Consider the following 23,994-nt stretch of genomic DNA (forward strand, 5'->3'; position numbering starts at 1 on the left):
GGCGTCGCGCCTGCTTGCGTCCGTTATCCCCACCTCCCAACGTCAGCAGGCCACGCCCCTCCTACCTATGGCGCATGCGTAGCCGGCTGACTCCTATTGTTAGATAGGCAGACGCGCTCTCAGACCGTTAACGGCCGTTGGTGGAGCCCCGCGGGGGGGCGGGGGCGGGGCACGTGAGCCTGGGAGCAGGGGCGGGGCCACGAGCCCGGGGGCGGGGCCACGAGCCCGGGGGCGGGGCCGTGAGCCTGGGAGCAGGCGGAACCTTGGAGGCAGTGGGCGGTGCCGAGGCGCCGCGGTACAGGCGTACTCAGGTAGCGCCCCCTGCTGCCTGGCGCCAGACTTCTACTCAGTTCAGTTCAGTCGCTCAGTCATGTCTTACTCTCGGACCCCATGGACTGCAGCATGCCAGGCCTCCCTGTCCGTCACCAACTCCCAGACTTCTACTGCTTTGTGGCAAACTGGCGTCTTCAGGTTTGAGCTGCGGGTTCATTAATCTCACAGTTCAGTTTTATTACTTGTCCCAAAGAGTAATATTTACATGACACTTGTTATTTATAAGTGTCCCCTGCTAAGTCACTTCAGTCGTGTCCGACTCTCTGCAACCCCATAGATGGCAGCCCACCAGGCTTCCCCATCCCTGGGATTCTCAAGACAAGAACACTGGAGTGGGTTGCCATTTCCTTCTCCAATGCATGAAAGTGAAAAGTGAAAGTGAAGTCGCTCAGTCGTGTCCGACCCTTAGCGACCCCATGGACTGCAGCCCATCAGGCTTCCCATCCATGGGACTTTCCAGGCAAGAGCACTGGAGTGGGATGCCATTGCCTTCTCCTTAAGTGTCCCCTACCTCACGGTAAACCTAATTTGGTGGAGACCAAATCAGTTGCATACTATTACCAGCGTTTAGCAGAATGTCTGGCACACAGTAGGTGCTCAGTACACACAGGAAGGGAGGGAAGAAGACAAACTCAGCATTAGGGGCTTAATTGTATCCTCCCAAAATCTGGAAAAGACTGATGCTGGGAGGGACTGGGGGCAGGAGGAGAAGGGGACGACAGAGGATGAGATGGCTGGATGGCATCACCGACTGACATGAGTTTGGGTGAACTCGAGAGTTGGTGATGGACAGGGAGGCGGCCTGGCGTGGTGCAATTCATGGGGTTGCAAAGAGTCCGACAGGTGACTCAGCGACTGAACTGAACTGAACTGAAAATTTGCATATTTAACTCATAACCCCCAATACCTCAGGATGTGACTTTGGAGACAGGGTCTTTAAAGATGTAATTAAACTGAAATGAAAACATTAAGGTGGGCCCTGATCCAATATGACTAGGTGTCTTTACAAACAAAGATTAGGACACAGCACAGAAAGGAACACCACATGAGCAGGAAGGTAGCAATCTACAAGCCCAGGGGAGAGACCTCAAAGGAAACCAATACTGCTAACACCCTGGTCTCAGATTGGTAGCCTCCAGAATGGTAAGAAAATAAATTTGTTTTTAAGCCACCCAGTCTGTGGTACTTTATTGGTAGCTTCAGCAAACTAACACAGCTGACTATGCAGAAGGAAGAGCTTCACTTTTAAGTAATCTTATTTTAAATCATTTTTCTGAAAATGTTAGCATTTAAACATTTTCTAAGAAAGTGGACATTCCTAAGTTACAATTGTCAAACAGTGGTTCTCTACCAGGAACAGTTGACAGTGTCTGGAGATACTTTTGCTTGTCACAACTGGGGAAGGAGGGCCATGCTGCTGGCATCTAACGGACAAACCTAAGCAAAATAATCTCATAAAAGGACATACATGCATTTATTTGAAACTTTATTATATAAATTTTCATTTCTTTTAAAGATTACAAAACCTGTTCTGTGACAGGAATACAAGCAATATTGTTCCAGGATTATTCGTGGATACATCTGAAAGAGCTTAGATTATACATTAATAGTATGATTTGAAAACTTCCCAGATTAGACTCTTAAGTAAAACAATTTAAAATACTCAGTGATATTTAATCCTTTACAAGCATTTCATAATCATGGCAGCAGTGCCAAGCATCTGATGAGATTTAACTACCAATAAAAGGTACAATACATATAAACTCGTGATATGGTGTCATGGGCTTCTGGCATGCCTTACTAGAGAGAAACTAGTATAAAGTAAAATCATATATAAGAGTAGAAAAATATTTGTGACTTTTTTCTTTTTTAAAAACTGTTTAAGTAGATACCCACCCCTTTCCCAACCATGGCCAAAAATGCAAAATAATTACATCCCTTAGGTGTATACCTTCCCTTTTGCTTAGGGTAAGAGTTAAGATAAACGTAATACAGGTATATAATCTTAAGAGTTAAAAACTCATCACCCATAATTATTAAGGATGCTAAGGAATGGCAATACCTTGAAGCTTTTTTTTTTTAATTAAAAAAGGAAGCCTTAGATGGTAAACTACACTTAGAGAAACACAAACCAAAACCTTTGTCCTTATGCCCTTGCTTTATATTTAAAAGTTCTACTTTAAGTACTTGTTTGAAAAACTCAGTATACAGTTCACTCAGTACTATAGTGATAATAGGAGTAGATTTTCACTTCCATTAGATATTGAACTAATCTACTTAGGACTATTATAGCAACTCTCTTCTCACATACATTTACATACATTGTACTCAAATGGTATGTGCTCTAAAGAGGTTTTCTTGAGGTTTACACCTCTGTTTAGTCTCTAAATTTTCCTTTCCACTAATCTCTATTCAATGTAATATACTTTGCTAGTTGCTCTGGGAGAAGTCATGGACATTTAAACAGCTTATCATGCACTTCAAGGTTATATGGCAAAATAATGAGGAAAGTGCCTTTAGAGGTAGGAAGTAGGCTCTCATCCCAACCCTTGGTATGCCCTGTTATGAACAGTTAAAAGACTGGAATCAAAGTGGTAAATGTGAGACAGATAGTAATACAAGGCTTAAGAAAATTAAGTTGACTTTGCTACTAGAATTCATTGAGAACACTCAGTCACATTGGAACCAGTTACAGGTCATTCGATCACACAGAATACAGCAGTGTCAAAAATATATAAAGCGCACTGTAGATACAAAATCTTCTTGGCCATCCATATTTAGTTATTATCATTCTGTAGACTCTTCACTAGAAAAAGTGGTTAAGCGTGGCTCTGCAGAACACCACAGTCCCAAGAAAGCAAATTAAAAAAAAAAAACCAGCAAATTTCATTCCTTCATTAATTGGTCTCCACTAATGGTCACTTAGGGAGACCAGAAAAATGTAAGCAATCTGGAGGTGAAGAGAGGACTGTTTTCATTAATTGAAATAAAAATGCTGAGTTAAGTCAACTTATCTGTGAATTAAATAAGGCTCAAAGTATACATCCAGTTTGTTAGTCACATGGAAGTGGACCTTTTGGAAGACAGAGCTCTAGGACTAGTTGGAACCCCCTGGTTTAAGCACCAAGGTCAGCCATGGAACTCATCGTATTTGTTAATCACAGAAAGCAGACCTTTTCTGACCATTTACATTCCTGAGATATCTGTCCTAATGCCTTTGTAAATTTCAAATGTTCGATACCACCATAAGAGAGAATATTCTCTATAAAATACAGTCAAATAGCCTGAAAATTTTCAGCTCATGTGTAAAGGCCAGGAAGTTGAGAAAAATCACAGCCGTGTTGAAATGTGTGCTGCTGGCTTTTGTGGTGATGCACATTTGTACTAAGCCCCCAAATCGTGAATGCTTTTCTGCTCTCACCTGAGGCTGGATGTACCCTAGTGCTTTTCCTACCAACCCATTGTGCCCACTTATGAAGCCTTTCCTGGGCTGAGGGTACAAGGTACAGCTAACAGACTAGCCCCACTTCCCATGATGTTCTCTTCTCCCAACAGCAACCACTTCTTAAAAATAGATGGGAGAAGGCTGACCCAAACCAGCTCCTTGCAGCCCACTGTGTGTGAAATGCGGAATCTCTACTGGATACACACCACACCCTCTCTAGACACTCACCAAGGGACTTTTCCCACATGTCAGTCTCCAGCCTCATAGCATCTCAACTTTGTGCCTTGTCAAAATTACTGTATTTTGGACTTTTGAGGTTGCTTGCAAATAAATGAATCTATATCAAATCTGCTAAAGTGAAGAGTCTATTGTACTTAGAAAGAAGACATCTCTATGAATTAGGAACTGAAATTACTTACTTATACAAAAAGTTCAGAGGACAAAAAACTTACCTTAATTTAGCATCATCGCTTGAAAGGGAGGATAGAAAACACATGGTATAGTGTAATCCAGATTTTCCAGTATGTGCTTGATAATGTTAAATTCAACCTACCATTCTGGATATTATTTTGGATTATAAGCTAAGAGGAGGTTTGTGAAAGTGGCCTGTTAGTTTAGTTCCTTCTTTCATATTGAAATATCCTTCAGACTGAACTAAAATCTCCTGGGAGGTAACCAGCAGCACTAATGGGAAAGGGCCTCACTCCCACAATTGTAGGGCCCAAGAGAAACTGGACTTGAAGAAATTAATGGAAAGGTTATCCCAGCACAGGCACTACATTTAGAGCACATTGTTGGCCAAGTTTGTCTGCTCTAAGTCAAAGGCAATAGGAACACCAGAATCACAGATGAAATAAAGTATGAACTGCTTTTTAGGCAGAAGGCCTTCAGTTTTGTGAACATATAACCAGTTATTCTCCAATAAAACTGGCAGCTCTTCTAGGCAGAGAAGGCAAAGAAGGCATTCATGTACCAGCAGAGGACTGCTCCAAGAACTACAGTTTTTGAACAACTCAGCACATGGTCGTGTGATAATATGAGGGGAAGGCAGCACGGTGTTATGAGGGAAAGAAACTGAATGGAAAGTTAAGGATTCTAGTCTTTGCTCTGGGTCTCAGGTTCTTTACATGCAATATGAGAAAGTTGGACTAGACAATTTATAAGGATTTACACATTAACTTCTGGTTTTAAAAGACTACGATTAACAATACACCTAAGCACTTATGAAATAGTGTCAGTGTCAAAAATCTGAAAAGATCTATTTTCTGCCTAGAATTACATAAGTGACAAGAATTTGGGATGACTCAGGTTTGAAACACTTAATAGAGGAGAGAAAACAAAAAAACACCTTTATTTCCAGGCAATGGAAAGCAGGTGTTAATCGTTATCATCCATATACTCAGGAATATTTTAAAACTTTCTCCATCTAGATTTTCTGAAATCTTTCCTCTTATGTATTTTTTTATTTAGAAGATAAATTTATATTTGATTTCTAGGCAATAATCATTTTGTATCACCTGGGCAAAAGGCATGATCACTTTTCTCTTTCTCTTGAATTACACAGAGGAGAAGTTAAGGAATAACAAGTGGCTTCCAAGACATTTAGATAAACCATGCTTTCTTGGCTTTGTACTCTCAGGGGGAAGATTTAAAGCTTCTGGCAGGAAAAGGGATTTCTGATGTAAATGGCTTAGTACATGACTAGGAAAGATATGTTCAGGCACACTCTTGATAAGTTAAATCACCTTTTCCTTGCTCATATGTTTTTCGTATTACATACTGATGTATGCTAGGTAGCTTGGCAAAGATACAGGTAATAATGGATGCAGACGTTTCTTTAATGAAATTGTGGAAACTACCAAATTTGATGTAGATAATGAATAAGCAGATATAGTGCCCATTATGAAAACTGATCATTTCTGAAATTAAAGACAGCATTATATGAAACTAACACAATATTGTAAACCAACTATACTCCAATAAAAATTTTTTAAAAAAGAAAAGAAAGCATTACATGGCTATAAATCATCAGGAGGAATTCAGAAAACACTCAATGCTAAACATTCACTTAGTCTACCTCAGCTATGATTTAAGGTTAGAACAGATAATATTTGATCCAGAATGTTTTATTCCCTAGAATAAGAAAGCTTAAGTCCAAATTTCATAGAGAGGCCCATGGCCTTTATTACATTCAAATTAGTGTTTAATGTAGAGCATCTTAATGGGATATAATTCATTATGATTTATCTTTTTCTTCCCCCCCACCAAAAAGCATACTTTTCCTGCAGGTATACAAGAACAGGTATCCTGTTATTCATATGCTAAATTCTGCAATTTGATCTATTTAAACACGAAAAATCCAATGGGATTTCAATGACCTGTTGCTAAATTTTCCTTTGCCATCTCTTCACCATGCCTTTTAAAGGTCTTTGATGTATATTGGGAAAAATCCCAAATGTATGCCAAATTCTAAGTATGGAGATGATTTAAGATAAACAATGCAAGAACTACTTCCTTAATTAAGGAAAAAAAGACCCTAAGGATTTGCAAAGTATATGGACTAACTTCATAGGTGTACTCTTGATGTCTGTCATACCACACACACACACACACACACACACACATACACACACACACACACAGTAACTTTCTCTATCACAAAAGCTCTCTAGGTTAGCCTGACAGAGCACCTGACTTTAAGAAACAAACAAACAAATGAACCAGTGAAACAGACATGGGGAAAGATATGTACATTTTGGAAGTATTACATTCAAAGGCTGTTCTACAATCTGGCCATTTTGAGGGCTGTCCAACAATACTGTTAATCCAGGTGAACTATTTAACCAGATTTAATAGTCAATTGATTAATAATAGATTCCAAGTTAAACAAGGCATGTATACGTTAAAGAAAGCAGTACAGAAATGTACTGTATATGAACTGTTTACAAAAACATACAAAATGTTGGATGGCACAAGGAATACAGTGCTAATAGAAACGGATTGTTTAAGCTAAGTGCTTAACATAAACTGTCCATCCCTATAACTAACGAAGAATATTTAAGGGACATGAAATATTTCCTATAAAAATAATGCTATGTGGTGTAGAGTACTTTATTCAGTGTATTTTTAGGTGGTATTCATGTGTTCATTATTATTCTTGTTGATTCAGTGAATATATCTTCATCATGTTTCCATTTTCATTTCATCCGAAGCTCCAGGAAAATCTAACTTGCTAACAATCATTTAAAGCGAGAAGAGACAAAAGCGGGAGCAGCAGCAGGAGCAGCAGCATTATGGGTACCAGCTGGGACAGTGTGTGCTTGCAGGTGCCTCTCAGATATGTGCTACCTGTCACCAGAACTTGTGCTATCAACTTACACCATGGTACCAAATATCTCACTGAGGTCACTTCACAGGGCTGTAGAGGTGATTTTTTTAATACCTCTCCGCTGAGCAAGAGTAGAGCGGCCTACTGGTTCCAAAACTGGTGACTGATTACGGTTTAAAGCAGAGTATGTAGCTGCCATGGCACCCTGAAAACAGGAAAGAAAGGTCACAAATAATGACAGAGGGTAGTCACTTATACACAGAATAGGAAATGAACTTTCCCCAGATAATTTCTTCACATGCAAATTTATATAGATTTTATTAGGCTCATAATTAAAATAATCACACTAGTCAAATCCTCTGATCTAACTAAAATTGAAGAGGCCAATGAGGGAGGTTGAAATTATGGATGAGAGAAGACAGGGGTGGGCTCATAACAACCAGTCCTTACTTTTCTCTGGACTATTCAATTGTTTTTTACCTCTGCAATCTTTTACCATGAGAGTCAGCAAGGAATGCTGTTTTGGAACTTGTGTTTTACCACTGCTGACAACCTCAAAGAGTCTGCTTTGGGTTGTGTGTAAGAAAGAACAAAGAAAAGTCAGGAAGTCCACAAAGCTTATCTGATTAATAAACTCAGAAATCATTCCTGAACTAGCTTTAGGATGGTATTTTGGCACGCCTTGGCTTTTTCTTTTTTAAATCACCCACTGTATGAGAATCTCACCTGAGAAGTGGATGCGTGTTGAGAGGCAGTGAAAGGGCAAGGTGCTGTGGTACAGAGACGGCATCTCAGTCTCCCCTGGAGGGCATGTGGCATGCATGCCCCAGTGGGCTGCTCACCTTGACCAGATGTGGTGCATCCTGTCTGTTGAGTTGGTATTGCGGCAGTTGGTCCCAGTGGACAATCCAAGGATGTCTGAGCACAAGGGCAGCGGTCAGTCTCTGGTGAGGGTCCACATGAAGCATCTTTGACACCAGGTCCTGTAGTGGGAAAAAGAATAAAACAAGCTTAAACCTGTTATTTGTTTTCCTATAGCACCTGATACTGTGTAGTATTCTTCCTTGGTTTCCATGACACTATTCTTTCTGAGTAGCAGACCTTTGGGTACAAAGCAATTTGGTCAATATGACAATGTTTAAAAAAAAAAAAAGTAAAAACTTAAGTCTTTGTTTTCTCCTCCCTGAGTTAACAATAATTCTGGTGCATTGCAAAGGGTAAATTTACCACATTTTATGTATATTTAAGGACTTTGGCTCTTTTTTCTCTCATATATTCTGATTTTCTCTACATTTTCATTGGTTTATTTCTAAGTAACTTTCAGCTACTTAAGATTTTTTTTGTACTACTGGTAAAACTGAAAAGCAGGATACAACTGTCTAATAACAGGAATTAATTGGAGTGTTCTAAATGCTCCCTCCAAAGATTACAGAGTTATTTTTACTTTTTTCTACTTCTCAATTTTGTGGGTATTCAGCATATTACATTATACTTATAATCACAAGTATTAACTGGAAAAATTAGCAAAACTTATTAGTAATCATGTGGCATTCATAAAATAGGCTGTGCACTAGATGTAATTTTTTTTGCATTATTTGTATCTCATCCTCACCTGCCTTTCACTCAAAAAAAATCATAAAATGCAAGTGAATGAGAACCAAATTATAAAAATCATAGAGATAAGCTAGACTTGCTTTAACTTATTAAAAAACCAGGCAATGTATAAACTATGGTACTTTCTGTGGTAACATTACTTGATACGCCTGACAACCAATTGTGACCAAGTTTGCAGTCGATCCCAATGGTTAAAAATTACTACTCCACAGTGACCTTGAAAAAGGAAAATCTGACCACTACAATGCTTAGTATTTTTCAGCAGCTCCCCAGTAATTAGAGAAAATCCCAAATCCTGAGCATGACTGACAAAACCTTTCATAACTGTGGTTCATCAGTGACCCTGTTACATGTACCTTGTAGTGGTCACATCAAACTCTGTGCACCACCCTGGAGGTACTGTGCCATTCCCATGCCATCATGACCACGCATGGGCTGCTCCCTCAGCCTGGGATGGACTACATCCTTCTGCTTCCCAAAGCTGTCTGGCCAATCCCTTCAATGCTTCTGGAAAGCCTTCCATGAAACCTTTCTGATCAAACATCATCTGTGAACTTCTTTAGCACAGTAAGCAGAGCACTGTAAAAGCACATGTGACACTGAACTGTATATTTCTGGCCATCTCACAACTAGCCTGAGAGCTCTCTGAGATCAGGAATTCCATCTGAGTCCCATCTTTTATCCCTGGCACTTTCACTTATTAAGCACAATGCAGGTGCTCAATACATGAATTTTAAAAAAGCAAAAAGTACCAAGAAAAATGAATTACCTGGTTTAAGAAATTTTATTGTTAAACAAAGGGAAAAGCTAACATATCATTTTAAATACAGTTATAATACTAAATATTATCCACACAGATATTAAACTAGTCAACTGAGGCTTCATATCGATGCCAAAATTATCTACAGAAATTTCTGACATATCCTATTTACTAATGCAATCATTTCAAGTCAAGCATCCACCTCTAAGAAAAAGGAGTGAGCACTTTTTACCAATAGTATCTCCCTCATCTCCTCTATGTTTTTCTTATTTTGAAATGGAAAACTTTGCTCTTCTTTTCAAACAGAATTTTCTTCAAATGAACTGAAAGTGAAACTAGAGGAGAGTTAGAAGGCAGATCAATGCTATTCAGGGGATGGCGAGTCTGCTAGCAAGAAAGGCATTTCAAATGGATTTCAAGTAGACACTATAAAGCTAAACTACTATTTATTGAGAAAAAGATAGACCCCTTTCTTCATAATATGGACCAAAAACAGAACACAGTACAGTTATTCTAGGGAACAAGGACTTTGGAATTGGCTGTTTCTTTTGAAGCACCTACTCATGCCTGCTGTGGAGAAGTTCACACTAAAATTCTGGGCTTTGGTTTCCTACTGGGAAATGGTGACACTACTAGCTATTCTACAGTGTTGTTAGGAGGATTAAAGGGGATAATCTAGGTGAAGTGCAGTGTGAGGCACAGAGGAAACACACAGATCATCATGAGAGCCTGGGATGGACTACATCCTTCTGCTTCCCAAAGCTGCCCGGCCAATTCCACCGTAAGCATTATTCATCATGTTCATTAGTAAGAAGTACCATGAAATAGATAGATAGATAGATAGACAGATAGATAGATAGGCCAAACCAATCTATTCTGGAAAAGAAACAACATAAGTGGTCAATTTTTGAGTCTGAGGTATTTGGCAACATCATTTCAATACTGCTCTATCAACAAGTTTCTAACTGATATTTTTTCTCACTAGGGATTATGAAAAATTATTTTCTCAAAAGCTTTAATAGGAAGCCATACTTACCTTTGCTGTGTCTGAAACAGAATTCCAGTAGCCACCACTGAGTGAGAATTTTCCACTGCCTATTCGAGCCAGTATTTCCTCTGGTGTATCATCAGGACCATTTGCAAATGGAGTGTAACTAATTTATAACAGAATAACATGCTAATGAATAAAGTTTCTTTTTTGGTTGGTAATTTTCATATTTATTTGCAATATCCAAAAGTACTCTAAGTAGTTCATTTAATGTTACACCTCATCAAAATCTACTTAAGTAAAAATTAACAACAATATGAAGCTTCATAAAGTACCAGGTCAAGGTATAGGTTATGAAATATTAATTTAAATTTAATATACAATAATATAATTAAGACATGACATACTATAGAATAATAAATTTAAAATAGTATATGTTTATGACACAGAGTACAAAAATGATATAAAAAAATCAACTCATAACCTGAAGAACTTAATAATAGTACATTACAGAAAATAATAATACAGGTATAACAGTGATACACACATATACACACAGAATTGTATTATTAAACAACAAGAGAAACTATGGGAAGAAAGTATTATAAGAGATTAAAAAATAAATCTAGATAATGTAACCAAAATTATCGATGAATAAATGCTTACAACATACGGTACACACTCACCCAGTAAGCATTGTGTAGAGGAGGACACCAAGACTCCATATGTCACAAGCAGCATCATAGCCTTGTCGTTTTAAAACCTAGAAAAAGTAAAAATTAGTATCAACACACTGTTTTTTATTATACAGATTTGGATAGGCGTGAACTAAATTATGTCTCCTAAATCAATGCATACAAGAAAAATAGCATGATTAACAAACAAGGCAATATAGTAATACTACTTCTAGAAACTTCTACTAATACTTTATATAAATTTAAATTCTGATATTCATCTTAATTTATCAAACGCTGCTGTGGCACACAGAGGACTATAAAAATAAACTGAAGGTAAATTTCTCATTTAAATGTATTTATATTTTGTAAGGGGCTGCAGAAATAATTAACAAAACAAAGAAAATATAACAGTATAAATGGTATAGGGCAAAATTGTACTTTTATATATATACTCAAGATTTAATCATCACTATTATCAGGCATAAACTGTGACAAATACAAAACAACTGTTTTCTCTAAGAAAATCAGAATCTTGCAAAGGAAATAAACATATATGTAGTTAATTCAACATGATAAGTTTTCTAACAAAAATATGTTTTAAGGATATGGGTATAAAGATGAAGAAGCAATTCACTCTTGATAGGGGAGAGAGGGAAGAAGGCTCGGAGGCAACCTGCTTGTATTGGGCCGATAAGGAAGAATTCAGGAGGCGAAATCAAGACGTGGGAGAGAGCAGGGGCAAGAGAGCAGAGCCTGCTTAGCGACATGTAAGTTCAGTGTGGCCAGATTTCCACACAGGGGATTCTATAGAGAGACTGAAGCGGTTTTTAAAGGTTTTTTAAATTATTTGTTTGGCCACACCACGTGGCTTCTGGGATCTTAGTTCCCCAACCAGAGATCGAACCTGGGCCCCAACAGTGAAAACACCAAGTCCTAACTACTGGCCCACCAGGAAATACCTTGGAAAGCTTTTTATAAACATCTTGTTAAGGAATCTAGGTGTTTTTTTTCCCCCTGCAGGCAATCAGATGTCATTGAAGCATTAAAGAGGAAAATAAAATAAGTGGATGTGTATACCAGAAAGATAACTCAAGGTATAGAGAAAATGCTGGCAAGAAGAGAGAATGGACACAAGGCCACCTCATTGGAGGCAATTTGTAGCAAACTAAGTGAAAGGCTGTGAGGATCTGTACTAAAACAGGACATGAAGAGGAAAAGACATAAAGATAAAATGGGAAGGACTCAGTAAAGACTGGATATACAGCGTAAGGGAAAAAAGGTCTAAAATATTTAGGAATCAGAAAGGAAAGGATCTGGTGATCCACTGAATGTGGAGAAATAATACAGGAGGAGGATTTTGGGAAGAGTTAAGAGGTCAGTCTAAGGACAGTTTGATCATAGAAGATTTCCTGAAGGTGAATTTAGAGGCAGGATCTGAAGCAAAAAAAAAAAACATTCCAATGTGCCAAGACATAAAAGCTACATGGTGATTCCAAGAAGCAGACTGCTTATATGAAGTAGGAAACAATCCTGAGGAAAAATGAGATGGCTGGATTAGGGGGTCATGCTTGGACACCAGTTTGTGTCAGAGGCTGTGGATATGTCAACAAATAAAGGAAAAAACCTGTCCCTCATCAGTTCTAGTATCACTGGGAGAACTGAATCAAATAAACTTAAAAAAATTTTTTTTCTATCTAAAAAGTAAAGTTTGGAGAACGGACAAGGGAATCTGAATCTATAATCCAACTAGTCTAACGTTATCAACTATTATCATTTTTGTGAAATATCTAGCACATGGTAAAGCACAAACTTTGTAGCTGGGTTTCTTGGGCTCAAATCTAGATCTGATCTCAGGCAAATGGCATCACCCCTCACTGTGCACCCTGTTTCCTGTAAAATGCAAATAAAATTACTCAGCTCACATAGTTATAATGAGAACAAATTATTATACCCAAATTAAAGCTGAGAGGATGAAATCTGTTAACATATGTGCCTGACATGCAAGCCTTATATTAGGATTAACTATTATTTTTTATTATCTTGCTTCTAGTTTTAATTTTTTACATAGTGATAATCCAAAGCCAAGAAATTTTGAGGGCAAAACATTGGATTTTAGAGATGCTATAATGGGGAACTGCAATTTCTTAGGAAAAGCAGCAACCTGATCAAAGCAGTGCTTGAGGAAGACTTCAGCAACTTTGCAACATCTTTGTGGACTGATCAGACAATGACAAAAGGGAACGCCATGCACCTAGGCTGTGGCAGTCACCTGGGGCTGTGGTGAAGGAAGCAGGGGCTAGGAAGGCAGGTCTGTGAACAGAAGAAGCCCAAACTGGTTGTAGGGGATAACAGAGATGCTAACTGGTTACAAAGCTAAAGACAAGAAAAGACCATGATGTTTTAGCTTTAGAAATACAGGAAGATGGTGACAAAAATCAGGAAATTCGAAGAGTATCAGGAAAGAATTTTCCAGGCAAGGATACTGGAGTGGGATGCTGTCTCCTTCTCCAAGGGATCTTCCCGACTCAGGGATCAAACTCAGGTCTCCTGCATTGCAGGCAGACTCTTTATCATCTGAGCTACCAGGGAAGATGGGCAAAACAAAGCAAATGAGTCTTTAAATATACTGAAATATTGCAAGCAAACTCTTTCACAATTACCTCTGGTGCAACAAAATTTGCCGTATAACAAGGAGTCATGAGAAGACCATTTTCTGCTCTTAGCTGTTTAGCAAAGCCAAAATCACAAATGCGAATAGATTCTGGATTGCCAGATTCATCCACATAAAGAATGTTGCTAGGTTTCAAGTCTCTGTGAACCACCTAATTGAAATACAAATTAAAGAGCTGCATTAACAATACGTCTCCATTATGGAAAATTATTTATCACAAACTTAACAAGATGATTGGTAGTGACCTTCACATTATTCCAACAGTATAAAATACTAATAGTGTAAGTATAACTCTCTCACACAGAACTGTGGCAAGGAAAGGAGGAAGAAAGAACAGTATTTATCTCCCCCCTCACTTTGTCCAATTGAGTGGATTAATGAAAAATGCAAATAGCAGTAATATCTGTCTCCAAGTTATTCATTGTTCAACAAATATTAATTGAATATCTATCATGTACCAGGGTATTATACAAGGAGCTGCAGATACTCTGATGAACAAGACCTGTAAGATCCTTGCCTTTACATGCCAGGAGCTTACCCAGTAGTAAGGGAGGCAGAGAATAAATACGTGAGTGATGGGGCACAACTCGGGAGGGTCAGGAAGGGTCTCTAGAGGAGGTAACAACTGATTTAAGATCTGAAGAACTGAATGTAGAAGCCAGAGAAGTGGGGGTAGTCATTCTAAGTAGAGGGAATGGTGTGTACAATGGATAAACACAATAAATGTATGGACAGGCTCAATGGAACAGGCATGGGGTTTAAGTGTAAAAAGGAAACAAAAACCCGGATTTACCTAAGTACTGCCTATGTGATATCCAAGCAATAATGGCACACACACAGAAAGATACCATTCCTTTAGAGTTCTGAATTACTTTCTCCCTTTAATCACCTACTGGAATACTTTTTTTTTAATCTTAAGTCTCTCTGATGCCCCTTATTACTTATTAGACAATATGTGTTTCTTCCATCACTCAATTCTGAGTTTATGTTCTAATCAGTAACCTCAGTTTCACACCCTAACATCCAGAACTTTACTTCTCCAGACCAGTTATTATTTTAATAACTAATTACTGCTGAGGCACTAAGAAAAGAACATAGAAGAGTTAGATGACTGCAAAGTCACAAATTCTTCAGTGAAAACTGAGTTCTATTAGTTTCCAGTCACAGTAATAGGCAAATCTTAAGCAGCTACAAGTGAAGAAGCTCTAGAATTAAATGAACACATTTCACTTGTTAGCTTCTAGGGGCAAAGACAAAGAAAACAAGAATAATGTACTGAAAATAAACTCCTTAAGAAGAGGTCTGTTATTCTTTTCTTGCTTCCCATTCCTCTTTGCTCCTCTGCTATTTTCCTTTCCTCCCTCTCCCTGCTCCTTACCTCTCTCTTGTTCCTTTTCCTTCCCAGACTCACTTGTTTGAAAAAAAAAATTTTTTGTCCATTTACTAAAAATCTGTAGGCAGGAATAAAGGAGGAAAGCACCCACCAGTCAGAATTCAGGTGGCTCTTTGGCCTAGTCTGTTTGAAGGATTTCCTTTTACAAGTGAATACAACCCATGCCTCTGGTTCTTGTCTAAACTTTGCTGCTGCTAAGTTGCTTCAGTCGTGTCCGACTCTGTGCAACATGGACGGCAGCCCACCAGGCTCCCCCGTCCCTGGGATTCTCCAGGCAAGAACACTGGAGTGGATTGCCATTTCCTTCTCCAATTTATGAAAGTGAAAAGTGAAAGTGAAGTCGCTCAGTCGTGTCTGACTCTTAGCAACCCCATGGACTGTAGCCCACCAGGTTCCTCCGTCCATGGGATTTTCCAGGCTCTTGAGTACTCGAGTAGGGGCCATTGCCTTCTCCGTGTCTAAACTCTACACGGGCCCAATTCTCAAGAGTATGCAGTGGCCTAGCAAAATTGGTGCTGTTTTCTATGTCACAAAATCTCATGTACTTCTTGGGAAGTGTAAGAATTTAATGTTTATAAACAAGCTAAAATTTTAAAGTAGAACTTCAGGCTCAATGGGAGAAATCTGCATAGTGGAAAAACAGCAGCATAATTAACATAGTATAGTTATTTTTCTTTACATGCATAAACTAACTTCTATCTTTGTAATTTCAACTCAAACACTTAAGAGTGAAAAAGAAAAAAGGTATTTAGTATTTTATACCAAATTTCATATGGTGTTTTATATACATTAGGTTAATAAAATGTTAAAAATACTTACCCCTTGTGCATGAAGATATTCAACAGTTTTGGTAATAGTAAACAGGACAGCACTGGCCTCTCGCTCAGAGAAAAATTTCTGCCTAAGAATTTTATCCAGCAATTCACCCCCTTTCATAAGTTCTGTCACTACATACACATATTTTCCATCATCATATACCTGTAAAATTCAACATCAAAAATGCAAAAAGTTATGTGAAGCTTTACATGTGCTCAGCATGAAGTTTAGCATAGTAAAGATAAATTAAAACTCAATTTATATTCAAGGAAAATTTTACTTATCATAACCAATGAAGGATATAAAATTTATAAACAATTTTATACACATAAAAACTTTAAAATAGGAATTGATGAGACAATGTCAGAAAAATAACCTGATTTCCGTCCGTGAAACTTAACTCAAGCCAATCAAAATAGCTATGGGTATGGAATGTGAAGGGGCACTGAACTTCAGCTCTTAGGGTGTGTTCCTCTTGATCTTTCTACCTACTAATGATGAGAGGGACTGCTACAAAGACATGTGATTGAGATTTTCCTGGAACTTCTACAACTGCAGAACTTCTATATTTATATGCACTTCTATATTTATATAGTGAATTATTCTGATTTTGATTAAATTGAAAGACAAGCTGTGGCAAGAATTAAGTAGGAAGAGTAAGTAGCAAAGAGAAATTCCATTCAACCATACAGAAGCATACCAATTCACTTCTAATGTAGAAAAAGCAAGCTCAACATTATTTTGGATTTATACTCCAGGCAAGCCCAAACTGAAATAACCCTCTCCTTAAACTTCCGGCCTTTTTATTCCCCTCTTCTCATAGAGTTACTGCACAGCTCTGTTTAGCTCCCTAACAGATACCATGTACTGGGGCCCCGAATATGGAGAAAACAAGGTACCTGCCCTCAAAGTTTTTATTCTAGTAAGAAGAAACAGACATAGAAATGAGTTTTAAAAAAAATGTTGGCGATGCTGTAACAAAAGTGGGGATCATTTTAGAGACTTTGGAATTTGACATGAAGGAGCAAAGATATAAAAAACAGCAATAGCTTAGGGAATTTCCCAGGCAAGACCGAGATTAACTATTCAATATTTTCTACATTTCCTTTTTAATGTACTTGGTTGGATTCTTGGAGGTTATATTAATTAAAGAGTCACTTAAGTGAAACAGCTTCACATTTTAATGGATTATATTAACCTCCTCTAACAATGAACAGTGATACATTATTCTGAGGAAACTGGAGTTTCAGCTAGGAAGGAGAAGGAAGGATAAACGCTGGAATTCACAAAACCTCAGAGGTGAAAGGTACCTTAGGAGTCCTCTGGCTGAGTTGGCTACATGACATTTCTGGTCTATAACACCCAGACATGGCCTCTAAGCCCATATGAGCATGATCAGCAAGAGAGGACATAATGCTGCCTGGGGAGTTTGCACCCTTTGCCAACATCTCTGTTATGACAAAAGCCAATGGTAGCAGGGAGGGAAACTTCACTTGTTTTGGGGGTGGTGGTGGGCAGAATATGAAGCCTGAAGGACGTAATGCCTTAGCTAAGTCTTAGATTTTGGTAATTAGCCAGGCAAAGAAGGGAAACAGTATTCCCAACAGAGGGAATCATATAAAATAAAGAGCAGTAGAAGAAAACACACACAAAAAAATGTACATACTTGAGCATGGCTGGAGCACAGGGTATGTGAGGAAGTGTGAAAAATATAGACGGAGGAAGGCAGGGACCAGAGGTGATGGGCAGCCTGAACTACAGGCAGGAAAGTAACATGGTTACTTCCACAGAAGTGGTAGCTCCCTCTGGCAGTACTATGGAAGACAGTTTGGGGAGCCTACAGAGCCTCCCCTATGGCTCAGAAGGTAAAAAATCTGCCCACAACAAGAAGACCTGGGTTTGATCTCTGGGTTGGGAAGATCCTCTGGAGAAGGAAATGGCAACTCACTCCAGTAATCTTGCCTGGAGAATTCCATGGACAGGGGAGCCTGGCGAGCTGTAGTCCATGGGGTCACAAAGAGTCAGACAAGAGTGAGCGACTAACACCACACACACACACACGCACACAGACACGCACGCATGCACGCACGCGCACACACACACACACACACACACACACACGGAACCTGACCTAGTTCAAACTGAATATAATTAATACCTAAGTGTTCCAGTAAATACTGATATTAAGAGCAATAATATCATTAGTACTTTTCTTCTTAAAGGCAGAAAAACTAACTATATACATGATTTTTTTCTGTAACTTGAATTATGTATGTTGTCCTCTATTTTTTTGCTCACTATATTGAGTCCTTTGTCTAACACATGATTCCAAATGTGAGTTAGACAACTGATTCAAATGATCTATATTAAACAATCTACTTACATCCTTTAGAGTAATAATGTTTGGATGCTGTCCATAACGAAGAAGAATTTCAATTTCTTCTGTAGGGTCTCTCTTGCTTTTATCAATAATCTAAAAGGCAAATATTTATCATAACATTTTATGAACTATACAGTATAAACTTTAAGTATTTACAGCTACAGACTTAGGTCTTATTTTGTGTAAACACTGTATTTATAAGCCACTTATCAATGATTTTTACCCAAGTACCTGGCCAGATTGTCTAATCAAAATTTGAATGCCAGTCTTGATATAGATGGTAAGGCCATAAACTCTATGCCCTGAGTCACATTCATATCAGGTCTGTCTAGTTTAAGTTTGTAACAAGCTTAGGATTTAACAAAAGCTCAAAAGCCTCAAGAAAAGGTACCTAGAACACAGTTAACATAACTTCCATTTTTAAATGTCTAAAGAGCTTTGGGAACTCAGTTAACTTCTAACCTCTATCAATATAGATAATTAAGAAGAGCAAGATGTATCTTTAAAACCACCACCAGAGTTTGTTTATTGTAATTCAATACAGTTATTGGATTACCTTTACTTTTTTAAATAAAATGCTTCAGTGGAATATCCCATTAGCTGTAAGCTACTTATAAAAAATTAATTAACAGTTAAGTAGAACAAGCTTATTTTTGAAGCTAGGCAGAAAGCTAAGCAGAATACCATACCTAGAAATTCTACTTGGCTAGAATTAATTATTATAATAAAGCCCTTTAAAACACTAATTTAGCTTTCCAACCCTTTTATGTCAGCTGCTTCTTAAGAATACTCCTCTAAACGTTTTAATCTGTTAAAGGAATATTTTTTAAAAGGCAACAAGTTTTGCTTTCATTTCATCCAAAAGGTAGTCTAAAACAAATTTTGTGATCTTCATACTTTCCGTTTTAAAACAGCTTAGTCATTAATATATGTAATAAATACCCAAATGCTCCACCATCCTAGGAAAGAGCTTGTAAACTCTCAATATGAGCCAAACCCGCTATCTGAAATGGACTTAGTTGTGAAAACAGTTCTTTATTTGGAGAATGGGGAAGACAAACATACAAGTGTCCACTGTGAGCAACTGCAAATGATAGTGTGGAATCAGGCAAATGGATGATTAAGAGGAAAGATACAGGGAAAAGACATGCCAACTCAAAGGAAATGATTTTGCACTAGTCTTGTGAAAACCAGAACACATTGGGAGGCTTTGTTTTATTTTTTTAAATTTACTTTTATTTATTTATTTGATCACACCATGCAGCTTGCAGGATCTTAGTTCCCTGACCAGGGATTGAACTTGTGCCCTTGGTAATGGAAGGGCAGAATCTTAACCACTGGACCACTGGCGAAGTCCAGGTTTTGACTCAAACTTTCTCATAGAGGCATGTGTCTTGGTTTTTGGCTAAGAAATTCCTTATTGTCTTAGGACACATAACTAAATTAAAATAGCTAATGATGATATATTTATGACACTTGTTCTTATTCTTTTATTGGTTCACAGATCCTTTTAAATGTGAAGGATGTATCAATATTTTTGCCATAAAAATGTATACACACAAAATCCAGCACAAAATTTCGAGGAACTCCCTGAAAGCTTGACTATAAATGGGGACTTCTGAGAATAAAAGGCATGATACTAAAAACCAGGTCAGGTGAAAACTGGTACCGCCTTCCTCAAACTGTATGTATGCTGCCTTATCTTTTGAGCTTACAGGGGAATCTATGGTTCCAGATTAAGAGCTTGAAGATCACTAGTTAGACATTTAAATTACCTTACCTTTTTATAACAGAGGACACACTTAGCAAAGGAAGAGTGTAATTTTTAACTGGTACTAGCATGCATGAATAAGAACTGTTAGAGTTGCATTTATTTTTTATTTCTTAAATAACACTTTATTATTACAGAAGCAATACATGTGCATTGTGGAAAATTTAAAAACACAGAAAGCAAAATAAAATAAAAATATCACATTTCTACCACTATTGTACATCTTAATGTATATCCCTTCAGATCTTTTTCTTACTTTTAAGTATTAGAATTGCATTTTAAATCTAAAAACATTTACCTTCACTGCAAACTCCATGTTTGTGGCTTTATGTATACATCTCTTGCACACGGAGTAGGAGCCAACTCCAATATCTTCTTTTACTTCATACCCATCAGTAAACTGGATACTGTTCCTGTGCAACTGCTACAAACACAATTATAAGTTGATAAAGAGCTCTGTAATGACTTTGGTACATTATGTAATAAGGAAACATAAACATGTACTATAAATGAATTTAGTAAAATTAAGAATGAATCTTAACTGCACTCATTCTTCTACAACTTTGTATTTCAGAAGTGTCTATGATAAAATGTACACCAAGAAATACTCCTTTTCAAAAAGCTTATGTTAAAAAGAGAAAACTGAATACGTAGAACAAGAAACATGGAGCTACGTGGTTTCTGACAGCCTTGCCTGTGATCATTCCCCATTCTACTATCCAAACGGCTACAAGTCTTTGAAGCAAATGGGGAGATGTTTGAAACCTCTGGTATAGAAGAAAAGATTAGGAAGATTCAGAATTAGAACATCTGGATTCTTGTCTTAGATGCACCACTTGTAGGCCATGTACCCTTGAACGTGTATATTTTCAGAAGGTAAGGATTATAGAAAATAATGTATCTGAAGGTGATAACCTATTTTATTGTCACTTTCGACTATCACTAGCCATGCCCTCCTTTCTCTACCCTCAAGTCATAGCTTCATTACAACTCTGTCTAGAGAAGCTGCTAATGGCTTGAGGACTAGTAACGAGGGGTAGGATGATGAACAGCAAATTACTAGTTCTACAAACAGACTGAGGGGAGTTGTTCTGATCTTGCCTACAGTATTGAAGACACCCCTCAGCATGCCTATAGGTTAAAACTTGAATTCTACAGAAAAATTGTTTATGATTTCTGTTAGGTACAGAAGTTTTGACTCAGAAACTTGCCATACATCACATGTCTGTCATAGTAAAAGGGACAGACTATTTAAACATGAACTTTGTTTAAAAAAAAAACCCAGTGTTTAAATTGATTTTCTAGAAAGTGGAAAGCAAGAGGACTGACTTGTGAAAAAAAAAAAACTTAAGTGCAAAAACAATTTAATCATCAGGCAAATTGAAGCACTAATTATACCCTAAAAACAGCTCAATGTTTCAAAAGATGTATCTAGTTCCCTCTATGATTAGGAAGATGAATTAAATTTATCTTTCAATGATATTAGGATGGGAAGAAATAAAATCTAATGGTTTGTACTAGTTGTGTTCTTCTAATAATATTTAGTTTAGTAGTGCAGTTTCTTGTTACACACACACACATTCATAGTCACTCAGAAACCTGCTTCTATAACTCCTTTTTCTCCTGCACTGATCAACAGAGGGGAAAAGGGAAGTAGGGGGCACCCTAAGGCAGTATCCACAGGCATTTCTTCCTAATGACAATGCAGGCTCCAAAAGAATAAAGATATAAACCTGGAAAACTTAAAATTTAAGTTCATTTTTATTTCTTATCTATTTCTATGCCAGAGGTTGACAAACTATGGCCTGTGGCCCAAATCTGGTTTAGTGCTAGTTTTTCTAAATATAGTTTTATTGGCACACAGCCATGTTGATTCATTTATGGACAATCTATGGCTGCTTTTGTGCTACAATGGCAGAGTTGAGTAGTTGCAATAGAGATCCATATAGCCTACAAATCCTCAAATATTTATCATCTATTCCTTATAGAAAAAAGTCTGCTGACCCCTGTTATAAAACATCAGTGAAACAGGAGACCCCAGCTCATCATATCTGATCTAATAGAGACAGAGGATGAAACAAACAAGGCCTGATAAACATTCTGAAGCACAGGAGACAAGAGAGACAAGATGGTCATATTGATCTCAACTCTCTTAGAATTCCACTTTCAAGTCAGATAGGTATCCAGGATTTTGGCACATACAAACTTTTCAAAGGCATATGAAAGAAATTTCTAAGGGTCAACGATATATGATGCATTTTAAGCTGCTCACTTAAAGTCAGCAGATCAAATCTAACATAATTATTCACACAATGAACTATATCTTATAACATTTCAATTTTAAAATTACTTAAGACATTCACTCACCTGAACAATTGAATGCACACCAACTGTCTGCATAGCTTGGCTTTCATCATCTGAGGTAATAGCAACAAAACTAAACCCCCGAAAAAGCTGATGCGCATTAGCACTAGGTGGAATGCCAGGTGAATCTGGAAATAATAATAAATTACTATGAAGGCAACTGCTTTGAAAGGTAATTAGGGGAAGAACTGTCTATCTTTCTCACTTATTCTGGAATTCTACTACTCAGGTATTCAGTGCTTTCAGGATAACAGAGTGAGGCACTGTATCAGAACTGTCCTGATGGCTTACTGCCATCGCAACTTGGACATCCTAGTCCCTTAGAGCCCAGAAAATAGCTAATTCATTTGAAGAATATACTAAATGAATGAATTACTGGGTTACTGTTATTCTATATTAGCACTGTCCCAAAGAATTTCCTGCAGTGATGGAAATTTTCTTTATCTGTGCTGCCCAATACGGTAGCCTCTAGCCACATGCAGCTACTGAGAATCCGAGATGTGGTTAGTGTGACTAAGAAGCAAAGTTTTAAATTTTACTTGATTTAAATAGCCACATATTGCTACTGGCTACCATATTAGATGAGTGAGAGAAGTTGCTCAGTCGTCTCCGACTCTTTGTGACCCCGTGGACTGTAGCCTACCAGGCTCCTCTGTCAGTGGGATTGTCCAGGCAAGAAAACTGGAGTGGATTGTCATTTCCTTCTCCAGGGGATCTTCCCGATCCAGGGATCGAACCCAGGTCTCCTGCAGTGCAGGCAGATGCTTTACACTCCGAGCTACCAGGGAAGCCCATATTGGATAGTCCGGCTCTAAATAATAACCTAACAATGCTATGGCTACTGGTTAGAGGGAGATACAAGGTTCATCTACAGATAATTTAGGAGAAACAAATTTAGTCCAGTGGTCTCAAGACATAACGTCAGAATCTAGAAATCTAAACTCCAGTTAAAATTACTAAATATATAAAATATCAAATGTATATATATAAATTATTCAAACTATTTCTGTGGAATCTATTGGCATTAACAAAACAGAAAAATACTTTTATAATACAGTTAATGTTCACTATAAAAATAAATAATAAAAGCATGATAAATGTGTTATTCATAAATATAAAAACCCAACTAGGTATACTAATATTTATTAATATACTCTAAAGGCTACAGGCAAGCAAAAGACAAATCTACTTAAACATCAACTCCACATAAAATTCTTTTAAATATTAGCTTGATATCCTCAGCAATATATATTTAGTGAATTTTACATTAATGTGGCAGTATTATACTGAAAGTGAAAGTCGCTCAGTTGTGTCCAACTCTTTGTGACCCCATGGACTATACGGTCCATGGAATTCTCCAGGCCAGAATACTGGAGTGGATAGCCCTTCCCTTCTCCAGGGGATTTTCCCAACCCAGGGATCAAACCCAGGTCTCTTGCATTGCAGGAGGATTC

The 23,994-nt window shown here is 37.7% G+C and overlaps 1 protein-coding gene across 22 annotated transcripts in view; it reads right to left on the bottom strand.

Annotated features, from left to right (window-relative positions):
* Nucleotides 1–1,802: 1,802 nt before the first annotated feature.
* RPS6KA3 (ribosomal protein S6 kinase A3) overlaps nt 1,803–23,994 on the bottom strand; it is a 147,239-nt gene continuing 125,047 nt past the window's right edge. For all 22 annotated transcript variants that reach the window (XM_042241830.1, XM_042241836.1, XM_060407733.1 and 19 more), the window contains 9 exons: nt 22,544–22,668; nt 20,475–20,600; nt 18,409–18,498; nt 16,029–16,187; nt 13,806–13,967; nt 11,155–11,231; nt 10,517–10,634; nt 7,949–8,089; nt 1,803–7,311 (listed from right to left, as the gene is read on the bottom strand). In XM_042241830.1, the coding sequence (XP_042097764.1) occupies nt 7,189–7,311; nt 7,949–8,089; nt 10,517–10,634; nt 11,155–11,231; nt 13,806–13,967; nt 16,029–16,187; nt 18,409–18,498; nt 20,475–20,600; nt 22,544–22,668 (1,121 nt within the window). In that variant the 3' untranslated portion in view covers nt 1,803–7,188. The remainder of the gene's footprint in view (nt 7,312–7,948; nt 8,090–10,516; nt 10,635–11,154; nt 11,232–13,805; nt 13,968–16,028; nt 16,188–18,408; nt 18,499–20,474; nt 20,601–22,543; nt 22,669–23,994) is intronic.

The sequence above is a fragment of the Ovis aries genome, chromosome X, assembly GCF_016772045.2.
Source record: "Ovis aries strain OAR_USU_Benz2616 breed Rambouillet chromosome X, ARS-UI_Ramb_v3.0, whole genome shotgun sequence".
Lineage (NCBI taxonomy): Eukaryota > Metazoa > Chordata > Mammalia > Artiodactyla > Bovidae > Ovis > Ovis aries.